Here is a 27,719-nt window from a genome sequence, read left to right on the forward strand (position 1 = left end):
TTTTTTTTTTTTTGAGGCGGAGTCTCGCTCTGTCGCCCGGACTGGAGTGCAGTGGCCGGATCTCAGCTCACTGCAAGCTCTGCCTCCCGGGTTTACGCCATTCTCCTGCCTCAGCCTCCGGAGTAGCTGGGACTACAGGCGCCCGCCACCTCGCCCGGCTAGTTTTTGTATTTTTCGTAGAGACGGGGTTTCACCGTGTTAGCCAGGATGGTCTCGATCTCCTGACCTCGTGATCCGCCCGTCTCGGCCTCCCAAAGTGCTGGGATTACAGGCTTGAGCCACCGCGTCCGGCTCCTGTAGATTTTAATATGCTTTTTGTGGGTTTGCTTATGCCTGCCGAGTTTCCGGGCTTCAAGTCGTAATAGGATGAAGCTAAAACTAGTAATTGGTGTAACATAAAATGCCTTGTAAGAGACAGTGAATGTGGGGTTTGGGGTTGTTGCGAGTTATCGCTAGTGTAAACCAAAATTACTCCTTCCTTCAAAGTTTAGTTTTTTGTTTTGTTTGTTTGTTTGTTTGTTTGTTTGTTGAGACGGAGTCTCGCTCTATCACCCAAGCTGGAGTGCAGTGGTCGGATCTCAGCTCACTGCAAGCTCCGCCTCCCGGGTTCTCGCCATTCTCCTGCCTCAGCCTCCTGAGTAGCTGGGACTACAGGCGCCCGCCACCTCGCCCGGCTAGATTTTTGTATTTTTTTTTTTTAGTAGAGACGGGGTTTCACCGTGTTAGCCAGGATGGTCTCGATCTCCTGACCTCGTGATCCGCCTGTCTCGGCCTCCCAAAGTGCTGGGATTACAGGCTTGAGCCACTGCGCCCGGCCTCAAAGTTTAGTTTTTAAGGAACCTGTCTAATAAGACAAATGTAATAGACACATGTAAATTTAGTTGAAAATCTTGTCCTAGGCTTTAGAGAAGTTGAAAGTCTTAACAAACGTTCTTAAGTCTGGTGTCTGACACATAGTAGTGCCAAATACTTGTACAATAAATAAAAGACCTTTCACACCTTATTGTTTCAACATCTTGTTTTGTGGAAAGCTACTTTAATTTATTAATAAAGAAATTTACTTTTGAAGTTAAGTGTACCCGCTTACCCATTATGTTCCCCTGTTCTGAAAAAGAAGGTAGTATTTAAACTCTTTCAGTAGAGGTTGGTTGAGGCCGGGCGCGGAGGCTCACGCCTGTAATCCCAGCACTTTGGGAGGCCCACGCGGGTGGATCACCCGAGGTCAGAAGTTCTAGACCAGTCTGGCCCACATGGTGAAACCCCGTCTCTACTAAAGGAAAAAAATACAAAAATTAGCCGGGCGTGGTGGCGGGGGCCGAGGCAGGAGAATCCCTTGAACCCGGGAGGTGGAGGTTGCAGTGAACCGAGATCACGCCATCGCAGTCCAGCCTGGGGGATAGGAGCTAAACTTGTCTCAAAAAAAAAAAAAAAATTGTTTGAAAATGAAATATTCAAATCTGCACACTTTATTAAACAACCTAGTTCTTCTATAGAACCCTTTATCGGTCCTCCGTGCAAATGTATTAAACCGTGAAGTTTTTGGTTGTATGTTTATAATAGAATTACTGGTTATTATTTTTAGGCAGGATCTCGCTCTGTCACCCAGGCCAGAGTGCAGGGGTGTGATCATAGCTTACTGCAGTCTCAAGCTCCTTGGCTCACGAGAGCCTCCTGCCTCAGCTTCCCTGAGTAGCAAGGGCAATGGGGCATATGCCACTATGCCCGGCTAATTTTTTAATCTTTTTTTGTTTTTTTTGTTTGTTTTGTTTGTTTTTACACAGGCTTTCTGTGTTGTCCAGGCTGGTCTAGAACTCTTGGCCTCAAGCAATCCTGCCTAAGCCTTGGTTCCTATTTGTTTTGAGGACGATTTCTTTTTTTTTTTTTGAGACGGAGTCTTGCTCTGTTGCCCAGGCTGGAGTGCAGTGGCCGGATCTCAGCTCACCGCAACCTCCGTCTCCTGGGTTCACGCCATTCTCCTGCCTCAGCCTCCTGAGTGGCTGGGACCACAGGCGCCCACCACCTCGCCCGGCTAATTTTTTGTATTTTTAGTAGAGACGGGGTTTCACCGTGTTAGCCAGGAGGGTCTCGATCTCCTGACCTCGTGATCCGCCCGTCTCGGCCTCCCAAAGTGCTGGGATTACAGGCTTGAGCCACCGCGCCCGGCGAGGACGATTTCTTTTACACAGAAACAACCGTCTCAGTTTTAATGTTTCCTATCAGCCACTTGGTAAAATAGAGTTTATGTCCCAATCTACCTTGTGTTCTTTGGGAGTAAGAAGACCTAAATGTAAAAATTTTTTGATTAAGATTATCCAGCAATTTTGAGTTACTGCCAAGTGTTCTTAACTACTGGGTTTAAAACTTTGGGGATTTAAAAATGAATTGTGTTATTTACTCGTATGTACAACTCATGTGCTAATTGAAATTGGTCAGCATCATGTAAATAAATGTTGAGTGAAATGAAGTAATTTTTTTTTTTTTTTTGAGGTGGAGTCTCGCTCTGTCGCCCAGGCTGGAGTGCAGTGGCATGATCTCGCCTTACTGCAAGCTCTGCCTTATGGGTTCACGCCATTCTCCTGCCTCAGCCTCCTGAGTAGCTGGGACTACAGGCGCCCGCCACCATGCCCGGCTAAGTTTTTTGTATTTTTAATAGAGATGGGTTTTCACTGTGTTAGCCAAGATGGTCTCGATCTGACCTCGTGATCTGCCCGCCTCAGCTTCCCAAAGTGCTGGGATTACAGGCATGAGCCACCACGCCCAGCCAAAATGAAGTAATTTTTGTTGTTGTTGTTTTGTTTGTTTGTTTTTTCTGAGATGAAGTCTCCATCAGGTTGGAGTACAATGGCCTGATTTCAGCTCACTGCAACCTCCGCCTCCTGGGTTCAAATGATTCTCCTGCCTCGGCCTCCCGAGTAGCTGGAATTACAGGTGTGCACTACCACACCTGGCTAACTTTTGTATTTTTAATAGAGACGGGATATTGCCATGTTGGCCAGGCTGGTCTCGAACTCCTGACCTCAGGTGATATGTCCTCCTGGACTTCCCAAAGTGCTGGGAATGCAGGGATAAGCCACGGCACCCAGCCCAGAAGTAATGTTTTTTAGAGTACCTAGTAGGTCTATTGGCATAGTAATTAAGCTTTTTATATTTCATTTAATTATTTCATCCATACAAAGAAAATTACTTCATAATTACAGGTTTAAATATCTTCTACCTGGAGTATTTAAAACTCAAGAAATGTTTACCCTTGACTGGTCTTAATAGCCGTGCCAACAACTTGAAGAAAAATATCGGTAGTCAGTAGCGTCATTTTCTGTTTTTTTTTTTTTTGAGACGGAGTGTCGCTCTGTCGCCCAGGCTGGAGTGCAGTGGCTGGATCTCAGCTCACTGCACGCTTCGCCTCCCGGGTTTACGCCATTCTCCTGCCTCAGCCTCCCGAGTAGCTGGGACTACAGGAGCCCGCCACCTTGCCCGGCTAGTTTTTTGTATTTTTTTAGTAGAGACAGGGTTTCACCGCGTTGGCCAGGATGGTCTCAATCTCCTGACCTCGTGATCCGCCCGTCTCGGCCTCCCAAAGTGCTGGCCCATTACAGGCTTGAGCCACCGCGCCCGGCCCATTTTCTGTTTTAAGGTACGTTAAGTACAAGTGAGTTAAGAGTCTGGTCAATGTTTTTATCAGCCATAGGAAAAAATAATTTTGAATTTACAGGCAAAGAATCTTAGGACATTTATAATAATTGATGTATAAAGTTATTCGTGTCAGATTCCTTTTATATGTACTATATTTTATATTTTGGTCATTTTTAGCCCCGTATAAAAATAATACCAGGTCATATTTCTTTTCTTTTTCTTTCTTTCTTTTTTTTTTTTTTTTTGTGAGATGGAGTCTCAGTCTGTCACCCAGGCTGGAGTACAGTGGCATGATCTCAGCTGTCTGCAACCTCCGCCTCTCACGTTCAAGCAATTCTCTTGCTTCAGCCTCCTGAATAGCTGGGATTACTTACAGGCACACACCACTACGCCTGGCTTAATTTTTTTATTTTTAGTAGAGACAGGGTTTCACCGTGTTGGTCAGGCTGATCTGAACTCCTGACCTCGTGATCCACCTGCAAGCTCCGCCTCCCGGGTTCATGCCATTCTCCTGCCTCAGCCACCTGAGTAGCTGGGACTGCAGGCGCCCGCCACCACACCTGGCTAATTTTACGTATTTTTTTTTTTTTTTTTTTTTTGAGACGGAGTCTCGCTCTGTCGCCCAGGCTGGAGTGCAGTGGCCCAATCTCGGCTCACTGCAAGCTCCGCCTCCCGGGTTCACGCCATTCTCCTGCCTCAGCCTCCCGAGTAGCTGGGACTACAGGCGCCCGCCATCTCGCCCGGCTAGTTTTTTGTATTTTTAGTAGAGACGGGGTTTCACCGTGTAGACCAGGATGGTCTCGATCTCCTGACCTCGTGATCCACCCGTCTCGGCCTCCCAAAGTGCTGGGATTACAGGCTTGAGCCACCGCGCCCGGCCTTTTACGTATTTTTAGTAGAGATGGGGTTTCACCGTATTAGCCAGGATAGTCTTGATCTCCTGACCTCGTGATCTGCCCACCTCGTCCTCCCAGAGTCCTGGGATTACAGGCATGAGCCACTGCGCCCAGCCTCAGGTCATATTTCTTTTTTTTTTTTGAGACCGAGTCTTGCTCTGCCGCCCAGGCTGGAGTGCAGTGGCCGGCTCTCAGCTCACTGCAAGCTCCGCCTCCCGGGTTCACGCCATTCTCCTGTCTCAGCCTCCCGAGTAGCTGGGACTACAGGCGCCCGCCTTGTCGCCCGGCTAGTTTTTTGTATTTTTTTTAGTAGAGACAGGGTTTCACCGTATTAGCCAGGATGGTCTCAATCTCCTGACCTCGTGATCCGCCCGTCTCGGCCTCCCAAAGTGCTGGGATTACAGGCTTGAGCCACCGCGCCCGGCCTATATTTCTTAAAGAATATTTACAATCTTCTACATAATGGGGTAGTAAGAAAGGAATAAAAGAATATTTATTTATCTAGAATATAGGAGAAAGCCAAATTATGTTTGAGAGTTGCAGATAAGGGAGATTTTTTTTTAACATTTTAAGACAAATCAAGCGTTAATGTGGATTTGGCCAAGATGAACTATTTGCATGCATGTACCTTCTATTTAATCGTGGGTTTATGAGGATTTTTTTTTTCTTTTTTGAGACGGAGTCTCGCTCTGTTGCCCAGGTTGAACTGCAGTGGCGCGATCTCCACTTACTGCAAGCTCTGCCTCCTGGGTTTATGCCATTCTCCTGCCTCAGCCTCCCGAGTAGCTGGGACTACAGGCACCTGCCACCACGCCCAGCTAATTTTTTGTGTTTTTAGTAGAGACGGGGTTTCACCATGTTAGCCAGGATGGTCTCGATCTCCTGACCTTGTGATCCTCCTGCCTCGGCCTCCCAAAATGCTGGGATTACAGATGTGAGCCACTGTGCCCAGCCTATGGGGAATATTTTTAATTAAAAAAGAAATTGTTTCATTTCAGCCTCTACCATAGTCTCTTGGATTCCCTTGGTGTAATGTGACAAAACTTTGCATGTTAAAAGTTTTGCTTTGATTTTGTTTTCTTATTTCTAAGCTTTTTATGTGTCTTTCTACCAATATTTTTATGTGTTGAAGTTATCTAGATTGTGGACACAAAAAGAAACATGTACAGAGTTGGCCGTCTGCCTTTTTGTTCTAAGAGGCAGAACATGAAGGTGTAGCTATTTGGATCTAGTGGAGCATAATATTCTTGAATGATCTGGTCTGGTGAATTATGAGTGTGTATTTGTTTGAGAAGGAGTCTTGCTCTGTCATCTAGGCTGGAGTGCAGTGGTGTGATCTCGGCTCACTGCAACCTCTGCCTCCCAGGTTCAAGTGATTCTCCTGCCTCAGCCTCCTGAGTAGCTGGGATTACAGGCGTGCACCACAACGCCTAGCTAATTTTTGTGTTTTTGGTAGAGACGGTTTCACCAGTTTGGTCAGGCTGGTCTCAAACTCCTTTCTGACTTTGTGATCTGCCTTCCTTAGCCTCCTAAAGTGCTGGGATTACAGGCATAAGACACCGTGCCCATCTGTGTGGTGTGATCGTAGCTCACTGCAGCCTCGAACTCCTGGGCTCAAGCCTCCGAAATAGCTGGGACTACAGGTGTGTGCCACCATGCCTAACTAATTTTTAAAATTTTTATAGAGATAGTCTCACTATGTTGACCAGCCCGATCTTGAACTCCTGGCCTCAAGGGATCCTCCCGCTTAGGCCTCCCAAAGCGTTGGGATTGTAGGTGTGAGCTACTGCTCCTGGCCAAATTACGAATTATCAATAGGAAATATTTGAAGACTTGGAAAAGAACAATAAAAAGTATGCTACCAATAGGAAATGTTAATTAAATCACAAATTGACCACCACTGTATAATAAGGTGTTAAGTTTACAGACTTGTGAATCATAGAGTTATAGATTCAAATTCCAGGTCTGCCCCTTATTCATATGACACTGAACAGTGTCTTAATCTAAGATCCTCTATTTTCACCTGAAATAGAGGAATAATCTAATAGCTGCTTAATCAGATTGAGGAGTACATGCCATTGCATATGTGAAGTGTCTAGTGCTTAGTAAGTAATACCTATTACAAGAAATGATTTCTGAATTTTTGTCTTTAACGTTAGGGCAATACAATGCAAAGTTACTAAAATATAATTTCAGGAAACAAGGTAGATACATGAAAGTGACGTGTATATCATAGCATGCAGATTTCCTGAATTAGTGAAGTGCATACTTGAACCTCAGTTTTCTGAGTTGTCAGATGGAGATATTAGTATCTTATTCCATAGATTTTTTGGATTCGGTAAGTTAATGCAAAGACACTTGGAACACAGCTCAGTACATGATATATAGTAAGTGCCCGATATAAACTCTTACAATGTTATGGGTCAGCATCTTTATACTAGAGGTAGAGATTAAAGGTATTACAGTAGCTCATAGGTGATATCATAGAACTGTTGGGTTTTAAAGTTGAAAAATACATTAGAGATCATCGGGTGGCGTGGTAGGTACTCACTATTTTTGAGTGAAACTCTTAAGTGATCTACTTAAAGGAACAAAGTTTTCTGGAGGCAGAATTTAATGCAACTAATGCTTCCTTTTTCCTGACTGAAACTGCTAATCATGTGCAGCACACTGTCTCCTAATTTTTTATCCTTATTAAATCTGGGATTTATAAAATGACATCACTTTTCTGGAACTTTTTTCCTCACAGATTAAAAATCACATGTTTGGCCGTGCATGGTGGCTCACACCTGTAATCCCAAGACTTTGGGAGGCCAAGGCAGGTGGATCACCTGAGGTCAGGAGTTTGAGACCAGCCTGGCCAACATGGTGAAACCCTTTCTCTTCTAAAAATACAAAAATTAGCCAGGCGTGGTGGTGCGCGCTTGTAATTCCAGCTGCTTGGGAGGCTGAGGCAGGAGAATCACTTGAACCTGGGAGGTGGAGGCCATGCCACTGCACTCTAGCCTGGGCAACAGAGTGAGACTACATCTCAGAAAAAAAAAATCACATTTTTGGTTTTCATCTATCTGACTTACCTTGTGTAGGTTTGTTGGTCACTTATTTAAGATATGTTTGTTCAGCTAAAGTTTTTCATTATGTTTGAAGGAAATATAAGATAATTGATTTTCTTTCTCTTTTTCGTTCGTTCATTCGTTCTTGCTTGCTTGCTTTTCTTGCTTTTCTTTCTTTCTCTGCAAAGTCTGGCCTTATCACCCAGGCTGGAGTGCAGTGATGCAATCTTGGCTCACTGCAATCTCCGCCTCCCCAGTTCAAGTGATTCTCCTGCCTCAGCCTCCCAAGTAGCTAGGACTATAGGCGTGTGCCGTCACACCTGACTAATTTTTCTATTTTTATTAGAGATGGGGTTTCACCATGTTGGCCAGGCTGGTTTCAAACTCCTGACCTCAATTGATCCTCCCTCGTCGGCCTCCCAAAGTGCTGGAATTACAGACGTGAGCTGCTGCACCCAACCGAGAATTGGTTTTCTACTTAGATTTGATAGGCCTGCTATTTCTAATAAGAAATGGATTTTCAAAAATAAATTACTTTTTCCTTCCCCGGATTTGACAAAACATTTATTGGGGACTATTCCTGTATCAGTCTTCTTAGAAATTGTTAGATGCTTGGAATAAAAATATAAGGATGATAGTGCTCCTGCTTTCTGTTGCTTGCCTCAATGCTGCATCCAGATCACCTGGGCTACACATTTCAAACAGATTCTCTGGCCCTAGGTAAAGAATCAGAAATGGGTAAGACCTTTCCAAAATAGTGGTTAATAGGAGTTAAGATTTTGGGCTGGGTGCTGTGGCTCACGCATGTAATCCCAGCACTTTGGAAGGCTGAGGTGGGCAAATCACGAGCTCAGGAGTTTGAGACCAGCCTGGCCAAAATGATGAAACCCTGTCTCTGCTAAAAGTACAAAAATTAGCTGGGCGTGGTGGCGTGCACCTGTAGTCCCAGGTACTCAGGAGGCTGAAGCAGGAGAGTTGCTTGAACCTGGGAGGTGGAAGGTTGCAGCGAGGCAAGATGGTGCTACTGCACTCCAGCCTGAGCGACAGAGACTCCACCTTGAAAAAGAAAAAAAAAGAGTTAAGATTTTTTTTGAGACAAAGTCTTGCTGTATCACCCACGCTGGAGTGCAGTGGCACGATATCTACTCACTGCAACCTCCGCCTCCCAGGTTCAAGCAATTTGCCTGCCTCAGCTTCCCAAGTAGCTGGGATTACAGGCGTGTGCCACCATACCCAGCTAATTTTTGTATTTTTAATAGAGACAGGATTTTGCCATGTTGGCCAGGCTGATCTCGAACTCCTAACCTCAAGTGATCCACCTGCCTTGGTCCCCCAAAGTGCTGGGATTACAGGCATTAGCCACTGCACCTGGCCCAAAGAGATTTCTTGAAAACCTCTCAGGCAGGTTTGAAAAGTTGGAATTTCCTGGATGTTTTATTGATAGTAAATTGAACATTATCATGGTAGTGGGGATTGTGTACAAATAATTTGAACCTGATTGATTGTTTTTCCATATTTTATTTTTATTTTAAGCATTATTTTAGTTTTTCTCTACTACCTGACTGCACTTTTTGGAAAATTTGAGTAAGTCAATAACATAGGATTAAGTTTGATTAAATCTTTTCTTGAAAGAAATAAGTCTTAGAACTCTTAGACTCTAGGCAACTATTTGGATATTACGGGTGTGGGTTGCTTCCAGATTTGAGCCTGACAGGTCTAGGTCAGTGCAGTGTATGTGAATTAAAGCCTGCTCTCACTGTAACTCTTCAAGTTGACATAATTGTTCTTATGAGCAGCTATCTTTTTGGTGAGGGTTTTTTGGCTTCTGATTATAGAATGATTAGCGATTAGCAGCTTTTTAAAAAGAATTTCTTGTATCTTGCTTTATTTGAAGTATTTCAGGCCAGGCTCCATGGTTCACACCCATAATCCTAACACTTTGGGAGGCTCAGGCAGGCATAACATTTGAGGTCAGGAGTTAAAGACCAGCCTGGCCAACATGCTGAAACCCATCTCTACTCAAAATACAAAAGTTAGCCAGGCATGGTGCTGCACACCTGTAATCCCAGCTACTCAGGAGGCTGAGGCACTTGGACCTGGGATGCGGAGGTTGCGGTGAGCCAAGATTGCGCCACTGCACTCCAGCTTGGATAAGAGTAAGACATGGTCTCAAAAAAAAAAAATTTTGGCCGGGCGCGGTGGCTCAAGCCTGTAATCCCAGCACTTTGGGAGGCTGAGACGGGCGGATCACGAGGTCAGGAGATCGAGATCATCCTGGCCAACACGGTGAAACCCCGTCTCAACTAGCCGGGTGAGGTGGCGGGCGCCTGTAGTCCCAGCCACTCGGGAGGCTGAGGCAGGAGAATGGCCTGACCTGGGAGGCGGAGCTTGCAGTGAGCTGAGATCCCGCCACTGCACTCCAGCCTGGGCGACAGAGCGAGACTCCGTCTCAAAAAAAAAAAAAAAAAAAAAAAAAAAAAAATTTGAGCCTGACAATTCAAGGTCAGAACATTTTTATTTTTAAAAACAGGAATTCCAGTACGTAGCCAAATAATGCCTGATTTTTTTTCCCCCTAATATGATTGGAAAGTGAACATTCCATACAACTTGATAATTTTAGCCTTTTTCGTAAAATTTACTTTGATGTTGCCATTGTTTAGCCGTTTTTTTGTTCGGCACTCTGATGTTTTTTCTGTGATCACTGAGGCATTTGTCAGGCTGTTTGCCACAGCCTTAAAAGGTATCCATTCTTTTGCTTCCTTTTTATTTGTTCAACCTTGGAAATTTATAATTTTTCCAGTAAATATTGCCTTTGTATAAATTAATTTTAAAACTTTAAAATTTTCCCTCAAAGTTTGTTTCAAGTTATTTTGACTATTTTTTAGTAAACTAGTGGTACAGAAGTTAATCTGGTGACTAAACTGTGTCAAAGGTGATAATGTAACCATGAAGTCTGTCAGATTTCCTTCCTAAGTCATAAACTAGCTACTAAAAAAGCTATGTTACAAGGAGTTTACAGTCCTGTCTCCTATCCTTGGGGTGGAAATTGATTCCAGGACACAGCCATGGATATCAAACTTGGGATGCTTTAGTAAGTCCCTTAATATAAAGTGGTGTAGTAACCTACACACATCCTCCCTTATACTTCAGATCGTCTCTAGATTACTTATAGCGCCTAATACAATGTAAGTGCTATGTAAATAATTGTTATACTGTATTTTTATTGCCTTATTTTCATTTTTTCCCCCGAGTATTTTTGATCTGTGGTTGGTTGAATTCACAAATGTAGAACCCAACTGTATTCATTTGGGAGAATGGAGAGCCAACTGTATTCATTTGGCCTTCTTAAGTTCTCACATGCTATTTAAAGAAAATCATTTCTGTATATATATCCAAGTGTAAGCCTGTATGGTAAAGTCTTAAACTTTCCTGGATTAATTTAAACTTTGAAGGATTATCAAAAAGTTAGTAAGTAGCATTCGTGATCATTTAGATGAAAATTTTTAAGCCCAGTCTGGCTTTACTTTGCAAGTTTCATGCTGATCTGTTTCCCTTGCCATTGGGGTATATGCTTTAAGAAATGAAATACAATTTTTGGTTATTTAGGCTATGTGCAGTGGGTTACACCTGTAATCCTAACACTTGTGGGAGGCTAAGGTGAGCTGATCACTTGAGTCCAGGAGTTTGAGACCAGCCTGGGCAACATGGCAAAAGCCCCATCTCTACAAAAGAAAAAACCATACAAAAAGCCAGGGGTGGTGGTGCGCACCTGTAATCCCAGCTATTTGGGAGACTGAGGTGGGAGGATCACTTCAGCCTGGGGGGTGGGGGTTGCAGTGAGCGGAGATAGTGCCACTGTACTCCAGTCCGGGTAACAGAGCTAGACCCTGTATCATTTAAAAAAAAAAAAAGGGTTATTTAAAAGAAAGTGTTAGCCAGAGTCAGTTTTACTTTTATTTGTTCTTTTGCATTTTTGATGCTATTACTACCTCTTTTAGATAGTCCAAAATGGACTATTTTAACAACAGTGTCTTTAAAATTTAAGTTACTTGCTTGGCTGTGCGGTTTTGTATGATTACAGTTCAGCTTAGAAAATGTTCTCCGGCCGGGCGCGGTGGCTCAAGCCTGTAATCCCAGCACTTTGGGAGGCCGAGACGGGCGGATCACGAGGTCAGGAGATCCAGACCGTCTTGGCTAACACAGTGAAACCCCGTCTCTACTAAAAATACAAAAGCTAGCCAGGCGAGGTGGCGGGCCCCTGTAGTCCCAGCTACTCGGGAGGCTGAGGCAGGAGAATGGCGTAAACCCGGGAGGCGGAGCTTGCAGTGAGCTGAGATCCGGTCACTGCACTCCAGCCTGGGCGACAGAGCCAGACTCCACCTCAAAAAAAAAAAAAAAAAAAGGCGGCCGGGCGCGGTGGCTCAAGCCTGTAATCCCAGCACTTTGGGAGGCCGAGACGGGCGGATCACGAGGTCAGGAGATGGAGACCATCCTGGCTAACACGGTGAAACCCCGTCTCTACTAAAAATACAAAAAACTAGCCGGGCGAGGTGGCGGGCGCCTGTAGTCCCAGCTACTCCGGAGGCTGAGGCAGGAGAATGGCATGAACCCGGGAGGCGGAGCTTGCAGTGAGCTGAGATCCGGCCACTGCACTCCAGCCCGGGCGACAGAGCAAGACTCCGCCTCAAAAAAAAAAAAAAAGAAAATGTTCTCCAATAATGAGTTGCTCTTAATTTAATCAAATTGCTAAGGCCTAATAGTACTATAAACCAACTTGGTGGTGAGTTTGCATGTTTATGTTATACAGATTATTATCTAGTAAGTGAACACTTTAATTCATATAGAAATGATTACTGGACTTTGTTTACAGAAAGCCACAAAAAAAACTGATAAACCCAGACAAGATGATAAAGATGATCTAGATGTAACAGAGCTCACTAATGAAGATCTTTTGGATCAGCTTGTGAAATACGGAGTGAATCCTGGTCCTATTGTAGGTAAGTGGATGAAATTTCAAATACAGTATCTTTTCTCTGAAGCAGGACCCCAAATTATTTTCTCCTTTTGCTTAGCAGTTAGTTTAGGTTCTAAGGACTGGTTTGTCATTAATCATTTGTATCAGCAGAACCTGTGTTTCTTTGACTCTGAGTGAAATAAAATGAGAGGATTGAATTAGATAATCTCCAAAATTACCTCTATTGTTGAGATTGTTTTATACAGTGCTTGTATCATACTTCTTTTTGTTTTGTTTTTTGGTTTTTTGGGACGTAGTCTTGCTCTGTCACCCAGGCTGTGGAGTTCAGTGGCACAATCTCGGCTCCCTGTAAGCTCCGCCTCCCGGGTTCAGGCCATTCTCCTGCCTCAGCCTCCTGAGGAGCTGGGACTACAGGCACCCACTGCCATGCCCGGCTAATTTTTTGTATTTTTCAGTAGAGACAGGGTTTCACTGTGTTAGCCAGGATGGTCTCCATCTCCTGACCTCGTGATCTGCCCGCCTCGGCCTCCCAAAGTGCTGGGATTACAGGCATGAGCCACCGTACCCGGCCACTTATATCGTACTTCTGCTGAGATATGGGTCTTATATGACAATTGAGGAAAATCTGAGGTAACATAGCTGGGCAGAATTGCCCAAATAAATGAGTTAGTGGCCAGGTACAGTAGCTCACGCCTGTAATCCCAATACTTTGGGAGGCCAAGGTGGGAGGATTGCTTGGGCCCAGGAGTTCAAGACCAGCATGAGCATCGTAGGGAGATCCCATCTCTGCAGAAAATTTTAAAATTAGCAGGGTGTGGTGTCACAAGTCTGTTGTTCCAGCTACTTAGGAGGCTGAGGCAGGAGGATTGCTTGAGGTGGTAGGGGCGTCAAGGTTGCAGTGAGCCATGATGGCTACTGTACTTTGACCAGAGGCAGTGGAGCAAGACCCTGTCTCAAAAAAATAAATAAATAAAGGAAAAAAGAAAAAGTGAGTTAGTGACAGACTTCTTAATGAGGTTATTAAATTCCTAGCATAGTACCTTTTTTTTTTTTGAGACAGGCTTTCGCTCTCGTCGCCCAGGCTAGAGTGCAATGGCATGATCTTGGCTCACTGCAACCTCTGCTTCCCAGGTTCAAGCAGTTCTCTAGCCTCAGCTTCCCGAATAGCCATGATTACAGGTACCCACCACCACGCCCGGCTAATTTTTATATTTTTAGTAGCGATGGGGTTTCGCCATGTTGGCCAGGCTGGTCTCAAACTCCTGACCTCAGGTGATCCGCCCACCTCAGGCTCCCAAAGTGTTGGGATTACAGGCGTGAGCCACTGCGCCCAGCCCCTTTTTCATGTATCATTAAAAGTACCCTTTTGAAAGTCCTGTCTTGATTGGAATTGAATAATTATACCCTTAAAAAACAAAAACCTGGAACTAAATACACTGATTTCCATCGTTGGATTACTTTTAGGTGATGAAGATTTTGCAGTGTTTATTATGCCTTAGTTTTGGAGGGTCTTAGCAATAACCTCAGGATGAGAAAATTCCATTTTGATGGGTTTTTTTTTGAGATAAGGTCTTGCTCTGTTGCCCATACTAGAGTGTAGTGGCGCAGTCGTGGCTTACTGCAGCCTCAACCTCCTGGGCTCAAGCAGTCCCACTTCAGCCTCTCAAGTAGCTGGGAACACAGGCACGTGCCACCATTCCTGGCTAATTTTTGTATTTTTTGTAGGGATGGGGTCACACTATATTGCCTAGGCTAGTCTTGAACTCCTGGGCTCAAGTAGTCCTGCCACCTAGGCCTCCCTAAGTCCTAGGATTACAGGCATGAGCCACTGCATCTGGTCTTGATCTTCTCAGTTACATAAAATTGTGGACACTAGAGATTTGGTAGGTTTTGCTGTAGGTATAGTTGCAAATAAGGATTTAGAATATTTTGTTTTAATGTATAAGATGCTTCCAAATAATCATAAGCTTATTCATATACAATTACCAACAGATATATAACACTTTTAAAAAATTTTTTTGTTTAAAGTTCTAAAAGACCTGGGCATGGTAGTTCATGCCTGTAATCCCAACATTTAGGGAGGCCAAGGTGGTGGAATTGCTTGAGCTCAGGAGTTGAAGAGCAGCCAGGGCAACATAGTGAACCTTGTCTCTATTTAAAAAAAAAATTAGCCAGGCATGGTGGTGCACATTTGTAGTCCCAGCTACTCAGGAAGCAAAGGTGGGAGGATTGCTTGAGCCTACAAGTTGAAGGTTGCAATGAGCTATGATCGCACCACTGCACTGCAGCCTGGGCAACAGAGCAAGACCTTGTCTTGGAAAAAAAAAAAAGAAATTCCAAAAGGGAGACACTGAAAAATGTGTGTTATAATATCAGCCTACATTAAAATTATATGTTGATATATGACCTGTTCATCTTAAAGCTATTTATATAACACTTCTGGACACATGTTGCTTCTAAAAAAATATCCATTGTCATTTTGCTTATCTTACAGAAATTAAGGAAAGACACACAGTTAGTGTAAGACAAAATCTACTTTGGTTTTAAAGTGTCACTGATGTTCAAATGTGTTAAGAATTTGTAATCAGTTTTGCGTTGTGATACGTGTTTTCCATAAAAGGTCATTTTAACTGCAAAGTTGTTATATTTAAATCTGATTTATAGAACTTTTCTTTTCCCCATAACTGAATACAGGCATATTAATGCCTTAGAGTTGTGGAAGTTTAATCATAATTATTTTTCATAGAGGTACAATCCGCTTATATGTGATTTTTCTATGTTGGCAAATACTATTACGTGGTAGTAGAGAAAATACTCAAGTGCAAGACGTCAGTCAAAAATAGTCATACATGGCTTTTCAGTAGATGGTCTACAGTAAGGCCTATATTAATCTACTATGTATTTCATGCTATTAAAAGAAATGTCGTTTCCCAAAAAACCACCTATTATAAAAACAGTGCATTATATAGTTCTGTGGAATACAGTGGTGTGATATCAGCTCATTGCAGCCTCTACCTCCTGGGTTCAAGCAATTCTCCTGCCTCAGCCTCCTGAGTGGCTGAGATTACAGGCGCCCACCACCAGGCCCAGCTAATTTTTCATATTTTTGGTGGAGATGGGGTTTCACCATGTTAGACAGTCTTCTCTTGAACTGCTGACCTCAGGTCATCCACCTGCCTTGGCCTCTGGAAGAGCTGGGATTACAGGCATCAGCCACCATGTCTGTCCTTTTGTTTGTTTGTTTGTTTGTTTGAGACGGTATGTCACTTCCTCGCTGGACAGTGGTGTGATCTTGGCTCACTGCAACCTCTGCCTCCCAATTTCAAGTGATTCTCCTGTCTCAGCCTCCCAAATAGCTGGGGTCACAGGCATGTGCCACCACTCCCGGCTAATTTTTGCATTTCTAGTGGAGATGCAGTTTCACGATGTTGGCCAGGCTGGTCTTGAACTCCTGACCTCAAGTGATGCACCCGCCTCGGCCTCCCAAACTGGTGGGTTTATAGTCGTGAGCCACTATGTCCGGCTGCGTTATATAGTATTTTTAAGAACTTGAGTTTAGAAAAAGAAAGAGTGAAAATAGCTTAAAATGTTGCTGAATATTAGTGTCTGAGCTGCACCCTAAATGAAACAATACAAGTACTAAAGCAAGTTCTGCCTTAATCCAGGAACAACCAGGAAGCTCTATGAGAAAAAGCTTTTGAAACTGAGGGAACAAGGAACAGAATCAAGATCTTCTACTCCTCTGCCAACAATTTCTTCTTCAGCAGAAAATACAAGGCAGAATGGAAGTAATGATTCTGACAGATATAGTGACAATGAAGAAGGTAAAATTTTAAATGATGTTAATCAAATGTATGTAATTTTTTCACACTCAAAATACAGTGACCATGAAGAAAGTAAAATTTAAAACAATATTGGCAAGATATACAAATGTTATTCATGTCATTAGAGTAATTCTGTACTTTGATTTAAATACTTTTTATTGAAAATTATAAGAAGCAACATAGTACAAATTTGTAATTTTCCATCACCTGAAATTGCAAGTTAACTTTGTCTTTTTTGCTTCAAACCCATTTTTCTGAGAGAATAAAGTATTACAAGTAAAGGCAAAGTTCCTTGTACTTATCTGTACCTGTCACCTCCACAGAAGTAACTACTAATTCAATGCCCATCTTTCAAGTTTGTTTTTATATTTCACATACACATCTGTTTAATACATGGTATTATTTTATACTTTAAGAATACAAAATTTATATAAACAATATGCTAAATCTTATCACTTGCTTTTTCTTACTCCTTTATTTTTGAAATCTAATCCGATTAGTTACATATCTGTTTATTCCTCATAATACATAGTAGCATTCAAATATGGCATATTTTCTCTATTCTCTATTGATAGGCATTTAAATTGTTTACAGTTTTTGTTCATCTAACCTGAAGGCAACTTTAAAGCAAATATTTTGACTACATTTTTAGTAGACTAGATAGTATCTTAAAATTTGATCATGATGTTTAAATATTTTTTGAGGATAGGACGTGAAATAAATGTCCTTTAAAAATTGTAAGTACAACTTGATTTTTGTAAACTTTTAATTCATATGACTTGTGGTTATTTATTTTGATCCAAATTGTTTATATCTCAATAAGCTGTGTCTACCAGGGCAAATCTGGCAGATCAGTTCAGAATATGAAATTATAGAGTCTTTTCCTTTGACAGCACTATTTTTAGCAAAGAGGCAAAGAATAAAATCAGCTCAAACACAGGTAATGCTTAAACTTCCTGCCTCTTTTGCCTCTACAGGAAAGAAGAAAGAACACAAGAAAGTGAAGTCCACTAGGGATTTTGTTCCTTTTTCTGAACTTGGAACTACTGCCTCTGGTGGTGGATTTTTTCAGGATATTTCTTTTCCTGAAATCTCCACCCGTCCTCCTTTGGGCAGTACTGAACTACAGTCAGCTAAGAAAGTACATACTTCTAAGGGAGACCTACCTAGGGAGCCTCTTGTTGCCACAAACTTGCCTGGCAGGGGACAATTGCAGAAGTTAGCCTCTGAAAGGAATTTGTTTATTTCATGCAAGTCTAGCCATAATAGGTGTTTAGAGAAAAGTTCTTCGTCATCTTCTCAGCCTGAACACAGTGCCATGTTGGTCTCTGCTGCAGCTTCTCCTTCACTGATTAAAGAAACCACCACTGCTTGCTATAAAGACATAGTAGAAAATATTTGCGGTAGAGAAAAAAGTGGAATTCAACTATTATGTCCTGAGAGGTCCCATATTTCAGATCAATCGCCTCTCTCCAGTAAAAGGAAAACACTAGAAGAGTCTGAGAGCTCAAAACTAATTTCTCCGCCACTTGCCCAGGCAATCAGAGATTATGTCAATTCTCTGTTGGTCCAGGGTGGGACAGGTAGTTTGCCTGGAACTTCTAACTCTACACCCCCACTGGATGTAGAAAACATACAGAAGAGAATTGATCAATCTAAGTTTCAAGAAACTGAGTTCCCGTCTCCTCCACGAAAAGTCCCTAGACTGAGTGAGAAGTCAGTGGAGGAAAGGGATTCAGGTTCCTTTGTGGCATTTCAGAACATACCTGGATCCGAACTTTTGCCGTCTTCTTTTGCCAAAACTGTTGTCTCTCATTCACTCACTACCTTAGGTCTAGAAGTGTCTAAGCAGTCACAGCATGATAAAATAGATGCCTCAGAACTATCTTTTCCCTTCCATGAATCTATTTTAAAAGTAATTGAAGAAGAATGGCAGCAAGTTGACAGGCAGCTGCCTTCACTGGCATGCAGATATCCAGTTTCTTCCAGGGAGGCAGCACAGATATTATCAGTTCCAAAAGTAGATGATGAAATCCTAGGGTTTATTTCTGAAGCCACTCCACCAGCAGGTATTCAGGCAACCTCCACTGAGTCTTACCATGAACAGTTGGACTTAGCACTCTGTAGAGCATATGAAGCCGCAGCATCAGCATTGCAGATTGCAACCCATACTGCCTTTGTTGCTAAGGCTATGCAGGCAGACATTAGTCAAGCTGCACAGATTCTTAGCTCAGATCCTAGTCGTACCCATCAAGCACTTGGGATTCTGAGCAAAACATATGATGCAGCCTCATATATTTGTGAAGCTGCATTTGATGAAGTGAAGATGGCTGCCCATACTATGGGAAATTCCACTGTAGGTCGTCGATACCTCTGGCTGAAAGATTGCAAAATTAATTTAACTTCTAAGAATAAGCTGGCTTCCACTCCCTTTAAAGGTGGAACATTATTTGGAGGAGAAGTATGCAAAGTAATTAAAAAGCGTGGAAATAAACACTAGTAAAATTAAGAACAAAAAGACACCTATCTTATATTTCAAACTTCTATGCCAACATTTTCTTTTCTGTTAAGGTTGTTTTAGTTTCCAGATAGGGCTAATTACAAAATGTTAAGCTTCTACCCATCAAATTACAGTATAAAAGTAATTGCCTGTGTAGAACTACTTTTCTTTTTTAAAGATTTGCATTAAGTAGGAAACCTGGTACAAACAATTTAAAACTTTCTAGATCACATATTAGTCTCCAAATTGTTTTCTATTTCCTGCTTTACGTATGCTTTTACAATTCTCCAAAACTAAGAAAATTCTAATTAGGATATAAGGAGTCTTTACTGTTTAATAGAGTAATATGCATCCTCCTTTATACCTAGGACAGATTTAAACATTTGTTACACATTCAGAACAGTGATTTTGTTCTTTTTGATATTTTTATCTCAGTATCTTTTCACGTTCCATAACTTGTCCATATTTTTGCTCATATTTTCTTACTTTTGTTTTTTACTCATCTCTGCAACAGCAATCATAGTAGTCTAGATCAATGCAACTCAAGCTACCAGTCTACGAACTGTTACTTATCCACAGGCAAGATAAGCATGCACAATAATTTAAATCTAGAGATACTTTTAAGTCAATGACAGGATTTATTTTTTAGCAAAATGATATTAATAGCTAAAGCAATGTAATGATTTACACTCTGATGCAAGTAATTTATCTCTTCATTGACTGGTAGCAACCAATTCACAGACCAGTACCATGGACCACACTTTGAGAAACACTTCTTTGGATAATAGATATCCTAGGATAGTGCATGTTCAGCATCTATTTTGTCAGATAATGGGGCTTTTTAAAAAATACTACTTTGCTTTCATGATATATTGTATTTTGTGGAAAGTTAAGTTTAACAATATAGAGTCTAAAAGCAAATTTAATTGTTTAAAGCCGTAAGAAATTATACTATATCCCAGTATCTGTGTGTCTGTATAAAGCAGTGTATTATCATCTTTTCATTTCTATGATTGTAAGATAAGAGTCTAACTGCAGAGGTATTGTGGAAAATAGTACCCTTAAGCATAATAAAATATGGTCTCTTGGGTACTCCCTCTGGCCATTACCACATTCTTAGATTATACATGTCCCTCTTTGCAGCTTTCTGAGAGTAATTTTATTTGTTGTCTTCTGAAATGTACATGTATACATGTACCTATTGAGTGCTGTGTGATTTTTAAAAATGTATTACTGTAGAATGCTTCTGCAAATTCAATAAAAGTTGTTAAATTTGAACAGTGTTGTGTGGTCTCCAGAAACATGTTGTTATGTGTGCTTTATTCTTGGAGTTGCAACAAGTTAAACATTTGTATATGAACACCCCTTTTCCATTTCATCATTGAATCTCACTCTGACATTTCCGTGGTATGATTGAAAATACTCTGATTATTGTATGGTTTTTCTTCTGTTTGAGGACCATGTTTTTATTGACTGTTGGAATCTAAATTTATAAGAGGAATTGATCTGTAACCAGATACCTTATTTAATTGATTTCTTCTCCACTACTGATGGTTTTTTTACTTTGTGCTTTCTAGTTCTTAAATTCTGAGTTAACAAAGCCTAAAGTAAATTTTACATTGCTGGGGGTTGTATCAAACGTAGATATATTGATAGGTCCATTGATAGAAGTGTTGGGAGATAGACTTGAAATCTTAGTCCTAAATATTGAACTTTTTAAACTAACATGATAAAAATCACTATTCTTTTTTGGGAAACCTGCAACTATTAAATAGATTCTGGACTAACTAATATTAACAATGGAAAGTTAGCAAGACACATAATAGATGTCTTGACCACTTTTTTTGCACAGGTTCATCATAGAGTTCATGTAAAACTTCAGAATTGACTTCCTTTCTGTCTCTTTGATAAGAAAGTAATCTAACTTAAATTTTTGGTAGTAGAAGTTTTAGAAGTAATGACTGACTAATTTTGCTATACCATGATAAATGTCTACAAAAAGGAGGATTTTTTTTTTTCTTTTTTTTTTTGAGAGGAAGTCTCACTCTTATCCACAAAGCTGGAGTGCAATGGCGTGATCTCGGCTCGCTGCAACCTCCGCCTCCCGGGTTCAAGCGATTCTCCTGCCTCAGCCTCCCGAGTAACTGGGATTACAGGTGCCTGCCACCACGCCTGGCTAATGTTTATATTTTTAGTAGAAACGGGGTTTCACCATGTTGGCCAGGATGGTCTTGAGCTCCTGACCTCAGGCGATCCGCCGGCCTCAGCCTTCCAAAGTGCCGGGATTACAGGCATGAGCCACCACGCCGGGCCAGGGATGTTAACTAAAATCAGTCTTTTCAAAACCTAGATTTTCAAATGTTAATGAATTTAAGACTAGGAGACTGGAATATTGAAGCCTATTAAAAAATACATATCCTTGCATTGTTAGGTTAATAATAACTATCATGGTGACAAGTAATATATAAATATTGGCTTCTCTTCAAAGAAATGTTATTTTTATTTGAAGGAATGGGACGACAAGTGACCTGTGATTGGTCGTATTCTGTGAACAAGATTCATTCTTTACCTGAGTTGTACCTAGGTTTTTTGTAACTACATCAAAAAAACTTTTATACTGTACTTACTAATGTTATGGCAGTTATCATTTATTGTTATAGAAGCTTGGTATACTATATGGGTTTTTTCATTTTTAAAATTTCCCTTCTGTGTTCCAAATTTTAATTTAGTAAGCCACCCTTTGCTGTACAGTAGTAATATACTGTATGGACAAAACAATGGTAACAACTATGTATTTTAAGTGGCCTTTTTCCACATCTAAATTGTTCTTAGTGAAAAGCTTTCATGGGAGCATTTTGAATTCACTTTATGTTCAAAGCTATTAGTCCCAGATAAAGGAAAGGAGAATAGGTAGGAGGAAGTGGTTGTCAGATGAAAGGGTAAGGGAGATAAGCAAAAATGGGATAAACAATGAAACTGTTTTCAAGACAAATTGCAGGTAAACAATTTTGGACTAGTGAGGTATTACCAGTAGACTTGTTTCTTACCTTTTAATGTGCCTAAAACCAGGGTTCCTGATTAATATTAGGATAACATCATCCTTTATTGAGTGTTTCAGAGAGTAACGGTTTCTCTAATGTTATTTCCAGACTCTAAAATAGAGCTCAAGCTTGAGAAGAGAGAACCACTAAAGGGCAGAGCAAAGACTCCAGTAACACTCAAGCAAAGAAGAGTTGAGCACAACCAGGTATCTTTAGTTTTATTTTAATCACCGTGTACAGGTATAAATAACCTCCTGACAACACTAATCCCTGTTTTAGTCTTTAGTTGTCGACACCCAGATTCCAGCACGTTCAATAAATTTAATTCTGTTGTTAAATGATACTAAAAATCTAAACTTTATGGGTTTTGTCAGTAGTGTAGCCTGCGATTACGGCAAAAGCAACTTTTTAATAAATGTCTCATTTGTGTTTGAGTCTGTGCTAAACGTAGTTCAAAACCAGTTATATGGCATTTTGAAAGAAATATTTTAAAAGGTGGAAATATCTAGACACTTTTGATACAATTTCTTTAAAAAGCAATGGAAGGGTTTTATATTTGTGTCTTTGTCTCTAGATTTTTGACTTTGATTTTATGTTTGCCTGTCTTGTCTTCTGTGATTCTTCCCTAAACTCAGAAGCTAGTCTGGTCCTAAGACTACAGTTTTCTTTCCTTATTTCAGATGAAAATTTACCTTTTCTGTTGTGGGAGAGGCATTTCAGTTTTTCAAAAGGGAAATTTAGGAAACTAAGGAGAAAATAAGCATAGGTGTAAATGAACAGAACAAATTATTGGCTCACCTATTATTGTTCACAGAGAACAAATTATTGACTAACGTAGCATTGATTTGGCTGATGCTGTATAAGACAGCTATTCCTAGAGTCATTTTCCTTACCCTTACTATGTCTAACTGGAAGATTTGTCTAGTTGGTTATCTTTTCCATCTCCTGTTTGTCACTTTTTTTGTTTGTTTGTGATGGAGTTTTGTTCTTGTCATCCAGGCTGGAGTGCAGTGGCGTGATCCCAGTTCACTGCAACCTCCAACCCTGCCGGGCTCAAGCGATTCTCCTGCCACGGCCTCCTAAGTAGCTGAGATTACAGGCACGTGCCACCACGCCCAGCTAATTTTTGTATTTTTAGTAGAGGCGGGGTTTCACTGTGTTGGCCAGGCTGGTCTCAAACTCCTGACCTCAGGTGATCCACCTGCATCAGCCTTCCAAAGTGCTGGGATTACAGGCGTGAGCCACTGTGCCCAGCCTGTTTGTTGTTTTAAAATCAAATCCTTAGAGGAGTTATTCTTGATTCCTTAAGCCAAGTCTCTCTCTCCATTTGATGTGGTTGATAAGTTGAATTTCAGAACCGTTTGTTAGAAATGAGCTTTGTTACAAAAACGTACAGAGCGTTGAATAAATGAAGATTTTGTTAACATAGAACCAAATACTGGAATGCATATTTTATTGCCCTTTTATGTAGTAGTACTAACAAATAGCTTCAGGAGCATGCCGAAGAATAAGGAAATAACAAGAGAACTTAGAAAATTTGGTGAAGCACACTGAAACCGACAAGCATGGAGAATTTTGGTCCAGAGTTTGAAGGCAAGATGATATGGTGCCAGCAAGAGCATGTGACTGATCAGATACTAGGTTAAAAGAAGGGGAGGAGACATAGTATTAAAGATGGTCTAAGGGATAATTGAGTTGGCGAATCTAAACTGAGGGGCAGAATAGTCAAAGGAGTGTAGGTTTAGATGACAGGCAGAGTTAGACAGTGGCTTTATTGCAGAAAATTTAAAACCTGTAGAAGAGTGGAGGAAGAGTTTAATGACCCTCCGGTCATAGATGTGCCGCAGTTGTCAGGGTTTTACCAGTCTGGTTTCATCACCCCACACCCTCCAGCTTTTTAAATTACTTTTTTTTTTTTTGAGGCAGAGTCTCACTCTATCGCCCAGGCTGGAGTGCAATGGCACAATCTCGGCTTACTTGCAACCTCCGCCTCCTGGGTTCAAGCAGTTTTCCTGCTTCAGCCTCCTGAGTAGCTGGGATTACAGGCTCCCACCACCATGCCTGGCTAGTTTTTGTATTTTTAGTAGAGAACGGGTTTTCACCATGTTGGCCAAGCTGGTCTTGAACTCCTGACCTCAAGTGAGCCACCTGCCTTGGCCTCCCAGATTGCTGCGATTACAGGCATGAGCCACCGCGCCCGGCCTTAATTTGCTTTTGATTTTTCTTGTTTTGCTTTTTCCTGATATATTAAAGCAATCTTTGACATGTTTCACACATTAAAAAGTCAGCATTGTAGCATATATCTCTGAAAGATAAGTGCCGTTCCAGTGACAATGCCAATATCACACCTAATAAGATTAATAATTTATTCATATCTAATTCATGTTTAAATTCCTCTAGTTTCAGTAATGTTTCATTTATGATTATGTTGTTCAAATCAGGATCCAAACAGGATCCACATATCTGGTTTGATTTTTGGTTGTTTTTCTCTCTCAAATCTGTAGCTATTACCACTGTAACTGTTTCTCTTCCCTCCATTTATTTGGTGAAGAAACTAGGTCATTACAGAATTTCCCAACATTCTGGATTTGTTAGGTTGCTTCTTTGTGTCATTTAATTAGCTTCTGTATTCGCTGCATTTCCTGTAGAGTGGGTTAGATCTGTAGTGAGGGTATGCAGTAGACCTTTCTGCGATAGAAATTTTTTATATCTGTGCTATCCATTACAGTAGCCACTAGCTATTGAATACTTGGATGGTGACTGGTAGGGCTGAGCAACTCTCAGTTTTTCTTTGTTGTTGTTGTTGTTGTTGTTTTGAGATGGAGTTTCACTCTTTTGCCCAGGCTGGTATGATCTCAGCTCACCACAACCTCCACCTCCCAGGTTCAAGCAATTCTCCTGCCTCAGCCTCCTGAGTAGCTGGGATTACAGGCATGTGCCACCACACCCGGCTAATTTTGTGTTTTTAGGAGGGATGGGGTTTCTCCATGTTGGTCAGGCTGGTCTCGAACTGCCGACCTCAGGTAATCCATCCGCCTCAGCCTCCCAAAGTGCTAGGATTACAGGCATGAGCCACTGCGCCTGACTGAAACGATGTTTTAATTTTAATTAAATTTAAATGGCCTCATGTGGCTAGTGGCCTACCATATTGGACGGCACAGATCCAGGGGGTTGGTCAGATCCACGTTCAGTTTCTTTCACAAGAATACTTAATAAATGATATTGTGGCCTTCCTGTTACATCATTTCAGGAGGTATAGAATGTCTTTCTGAGGATGCTAAAATTAGTAATTGATTTAGGTGTTGAAAGCTTAATCCATCTGTTACAAAGTTCCACATTGCCCTTTCATTTAATGTTTCTAACAGTTACATGATGATTGATGTAATTGATGATGATTGCCTAGGTCTGTTATTTTGAGGTTTTTTATGTATTGGATTTATGATCAGTTACAGTCATCATTCTGTTTTGATGTTCACATTGTGCCATCTCTAGCCATTAGGAATTACTAAGTTGGTTCCTGTATTTTTTAATCCTGTCTTCCCCCATTGATCTTTGATATTTGATAGTTCCTTGTTTTCTGGAACAGTAAGACGTCCCAGGCTCGTGTATGCTTCCTGCGTCATACCTGGAATCAGCCATGTTTCCAAGGAACCCTGATCCTTTTAATAGAAAATACTATTTGGAAGCAACAATTTGGATGCTGGCATGTTCATTCCTACTGGCTGTCATTGTTTCTGGGTCTTTTCAGTAGGTAGTGCTAGGTAAATCATGAATTAATGGTGAAATTTCAAATTTTTAAATACAAGCTAATTTTGGGCATTATACTTGTATCTTTTTTATCCTATGCTGAATATCTTGGTTCTTCAAATGATATTGTTACTTACATAAGTATCACAACATGTATGTGTTTCTAAGTAATACGGTATTACTAGTAACAATAAGGCTGTTAAATGCAATTTGGGGTTTTGTTTTTCTTGTCTTTAGGACCTATCCCACTAGAATGTAAAGTCAAAATACTGTACTTAAAGTCACTTGTAGTAATTTTTGTCTTTGTGTCATGCAGCCACCAACTTAATAGATTTATTTTGTTCTCTAATACTAGGATTTTTTTTTATTATTTTTTAATTGTGTTGAGAGTATAATGTATTTTTATATAGACAAAATAAGGTAGAGTCAGAATTCTGGCTTCTGTCCTTTTCCCTTCCATCTATAGATAACCACTTTTATTAAGTTTTGATTATATTTTGTTTCTTTTTGAAAATACAAGTAAATATATAGATTTTTATATGCTCCCCTTTTACATAATAAAATGCAGCCTGCTTTGTACATTTCCATTTTTAACCTAAACACATATCCTAGAGATCACTCCATATAAGAATGTAGCCATCTTCCTCATTGCTTTGTACTTTGCATTTTATGTGTTACATTTTATGGATGTACTGTAATTTATTTAACCACTCTCCATTTGGTGAATATTTGAGTCGTTTTCAGCTGTATGTTACTATGAATAATGCGATGATGAACCATAGAGCAGCATTTTGCATGTGTCATTGCATATTTTTTGCCAGTTTATCTTGGGGAAGCCTACAAGTAAAATTGCTAGGTAATTTCACCATTACATTTCTCTGCATATGAGTTGAAGCATTTCGCATTCCCACCCACAATGTTTGAAAGTACTGTTCTCAAATGGAGGAATATGAGGCTGGTGTATTTGTTGTTGTTGTTGTTGTTTTTTAATAAAGTTAGTATGAGTAACCATATTGGTCATGTTTTACTTAAATTGATAGTGAGGCCTTTAAGATGGCTCTTACTTATCTCAGGAGCTTTAGAAATTATATATTCCCAGACCCTGATGATATTCGATTTAATTGGTTATGGTAGTTGGGGACATTTGCTTTTTTTTTTCTCTCTCCTTGATGATACTGTGCCACAAGGATTGAGAATCTCAGATTATAATACTACCTTTTCTTCTATTCAAATAGTAGGGAATTTGACTATTAAAAAGCACTTACTCTGGCCAGGCGCAGTGGCTCACGCCTATAATCCCAGCACTTCCGGAGGCCCAGGTGGGTGGATCACCTGAGGTCAGGAGACCAGCCTGGCCAACATGGCAAAACCCCGTCTCTACTAAAAATACGAAAAATTCAGCTAAGCGTGCTGGTGCGTGCCTGTAATCCCAGCTACTCAGGAGGGTGAGGCAGGAGAATCGCTTGAACCTCGCAGGTGGAGGTTGCGGTGAGCAGAGATTGCGCCACTGTACTCTGGCCTGGGTGACAGAGCGAGATTCTGTCTCAAAAGATAAAAATAAGAAAGCAGTTACTCTGTGTATGTCTGTAATTTGTTTACAAATTTCTCTTTTGACAATAATTTTGCATTCAGCAAATATTTCCTAGTTGATAGGATAAGGAACCCAGAGATTCAGGTTGTGACTTAAAACTCTTATAATGTCAATTCCAAATATAGATAAATACAAAACAATGATTTATGAGACTATGTCTGTAACTTGTGGGGTTTTGGAAGTATTACTTCCAGCCATTTAGGCGTATTTATTAGATGACCACTCCTGTCACAGGATTAAAGTTTAAAAAAAAAAAAAATCTGTCTTTAAATTTAATAGACACTGACTTGAACATAAAACCATCAGTAATCTAGGTTAAATATTAGCGTGAAAGCAAAAGTGATAACAGAAGCACACTCTACTATAATACTGATCATTGACCGATGTTCTCTAGTTAAAAGAATTTAAAAGAATCATCTGGTAATAGCGGCTTCAGAACTGAAAACCTTGCTACTTGGAATG

At 40.9% G+C, this 27,719-nt stretch overlaps 1 protein-coding gene across 4 annotated transcripts in view; it reads left to right on the plus strand.

Moving 5' to 3' along the window:
- The window catches only part of TMPO (thymopoietin), a 37,911-nt gene that overhangs the window by 2,915 nt on the left and 7,277 nt on the right, over positions 1-27,719 (plus strand). For 3 of the 4 annotated variants that reach the window (XM_023232027.1, XM_023232081.1, XM_023232159.1), the window contains exons 2-4: positions 12,450-12,576; positions 16,220-16,378; positions 22,028-22,125. In XM_023232027.1, the coding sequence (XP_023087795.1) occupies positions 12,450-12,576; positions 16,220-16,378; positions 22,028-22,125 (384 nt within the window). Of the gene's footprint in view, positions 1-12,449; positions 12,577-16,219; positions 16,379-17,355; positions 20,162-22,027; positions 22,126-27,719 lie in introns of those variants that run through there. The other variant, XM_023231948.1, reaches the window with a different exon arrangement.

Source organism: Piliocolobus tephrosceles, chromosome 10 (genome assembly GCF_002776525.5).
Source record: "Piliocolobus tephrosceles isolate RC106 chromosome 10, ASM277652v3, whole genome shotgun sequence".
Classification (NCBI taxonomy): Eukaryota; Metazoa; Chordata; class Mammalia; order Primates; family Cercopithecidae; genus Piliocolobus; species Piliocolobus tephrosceles.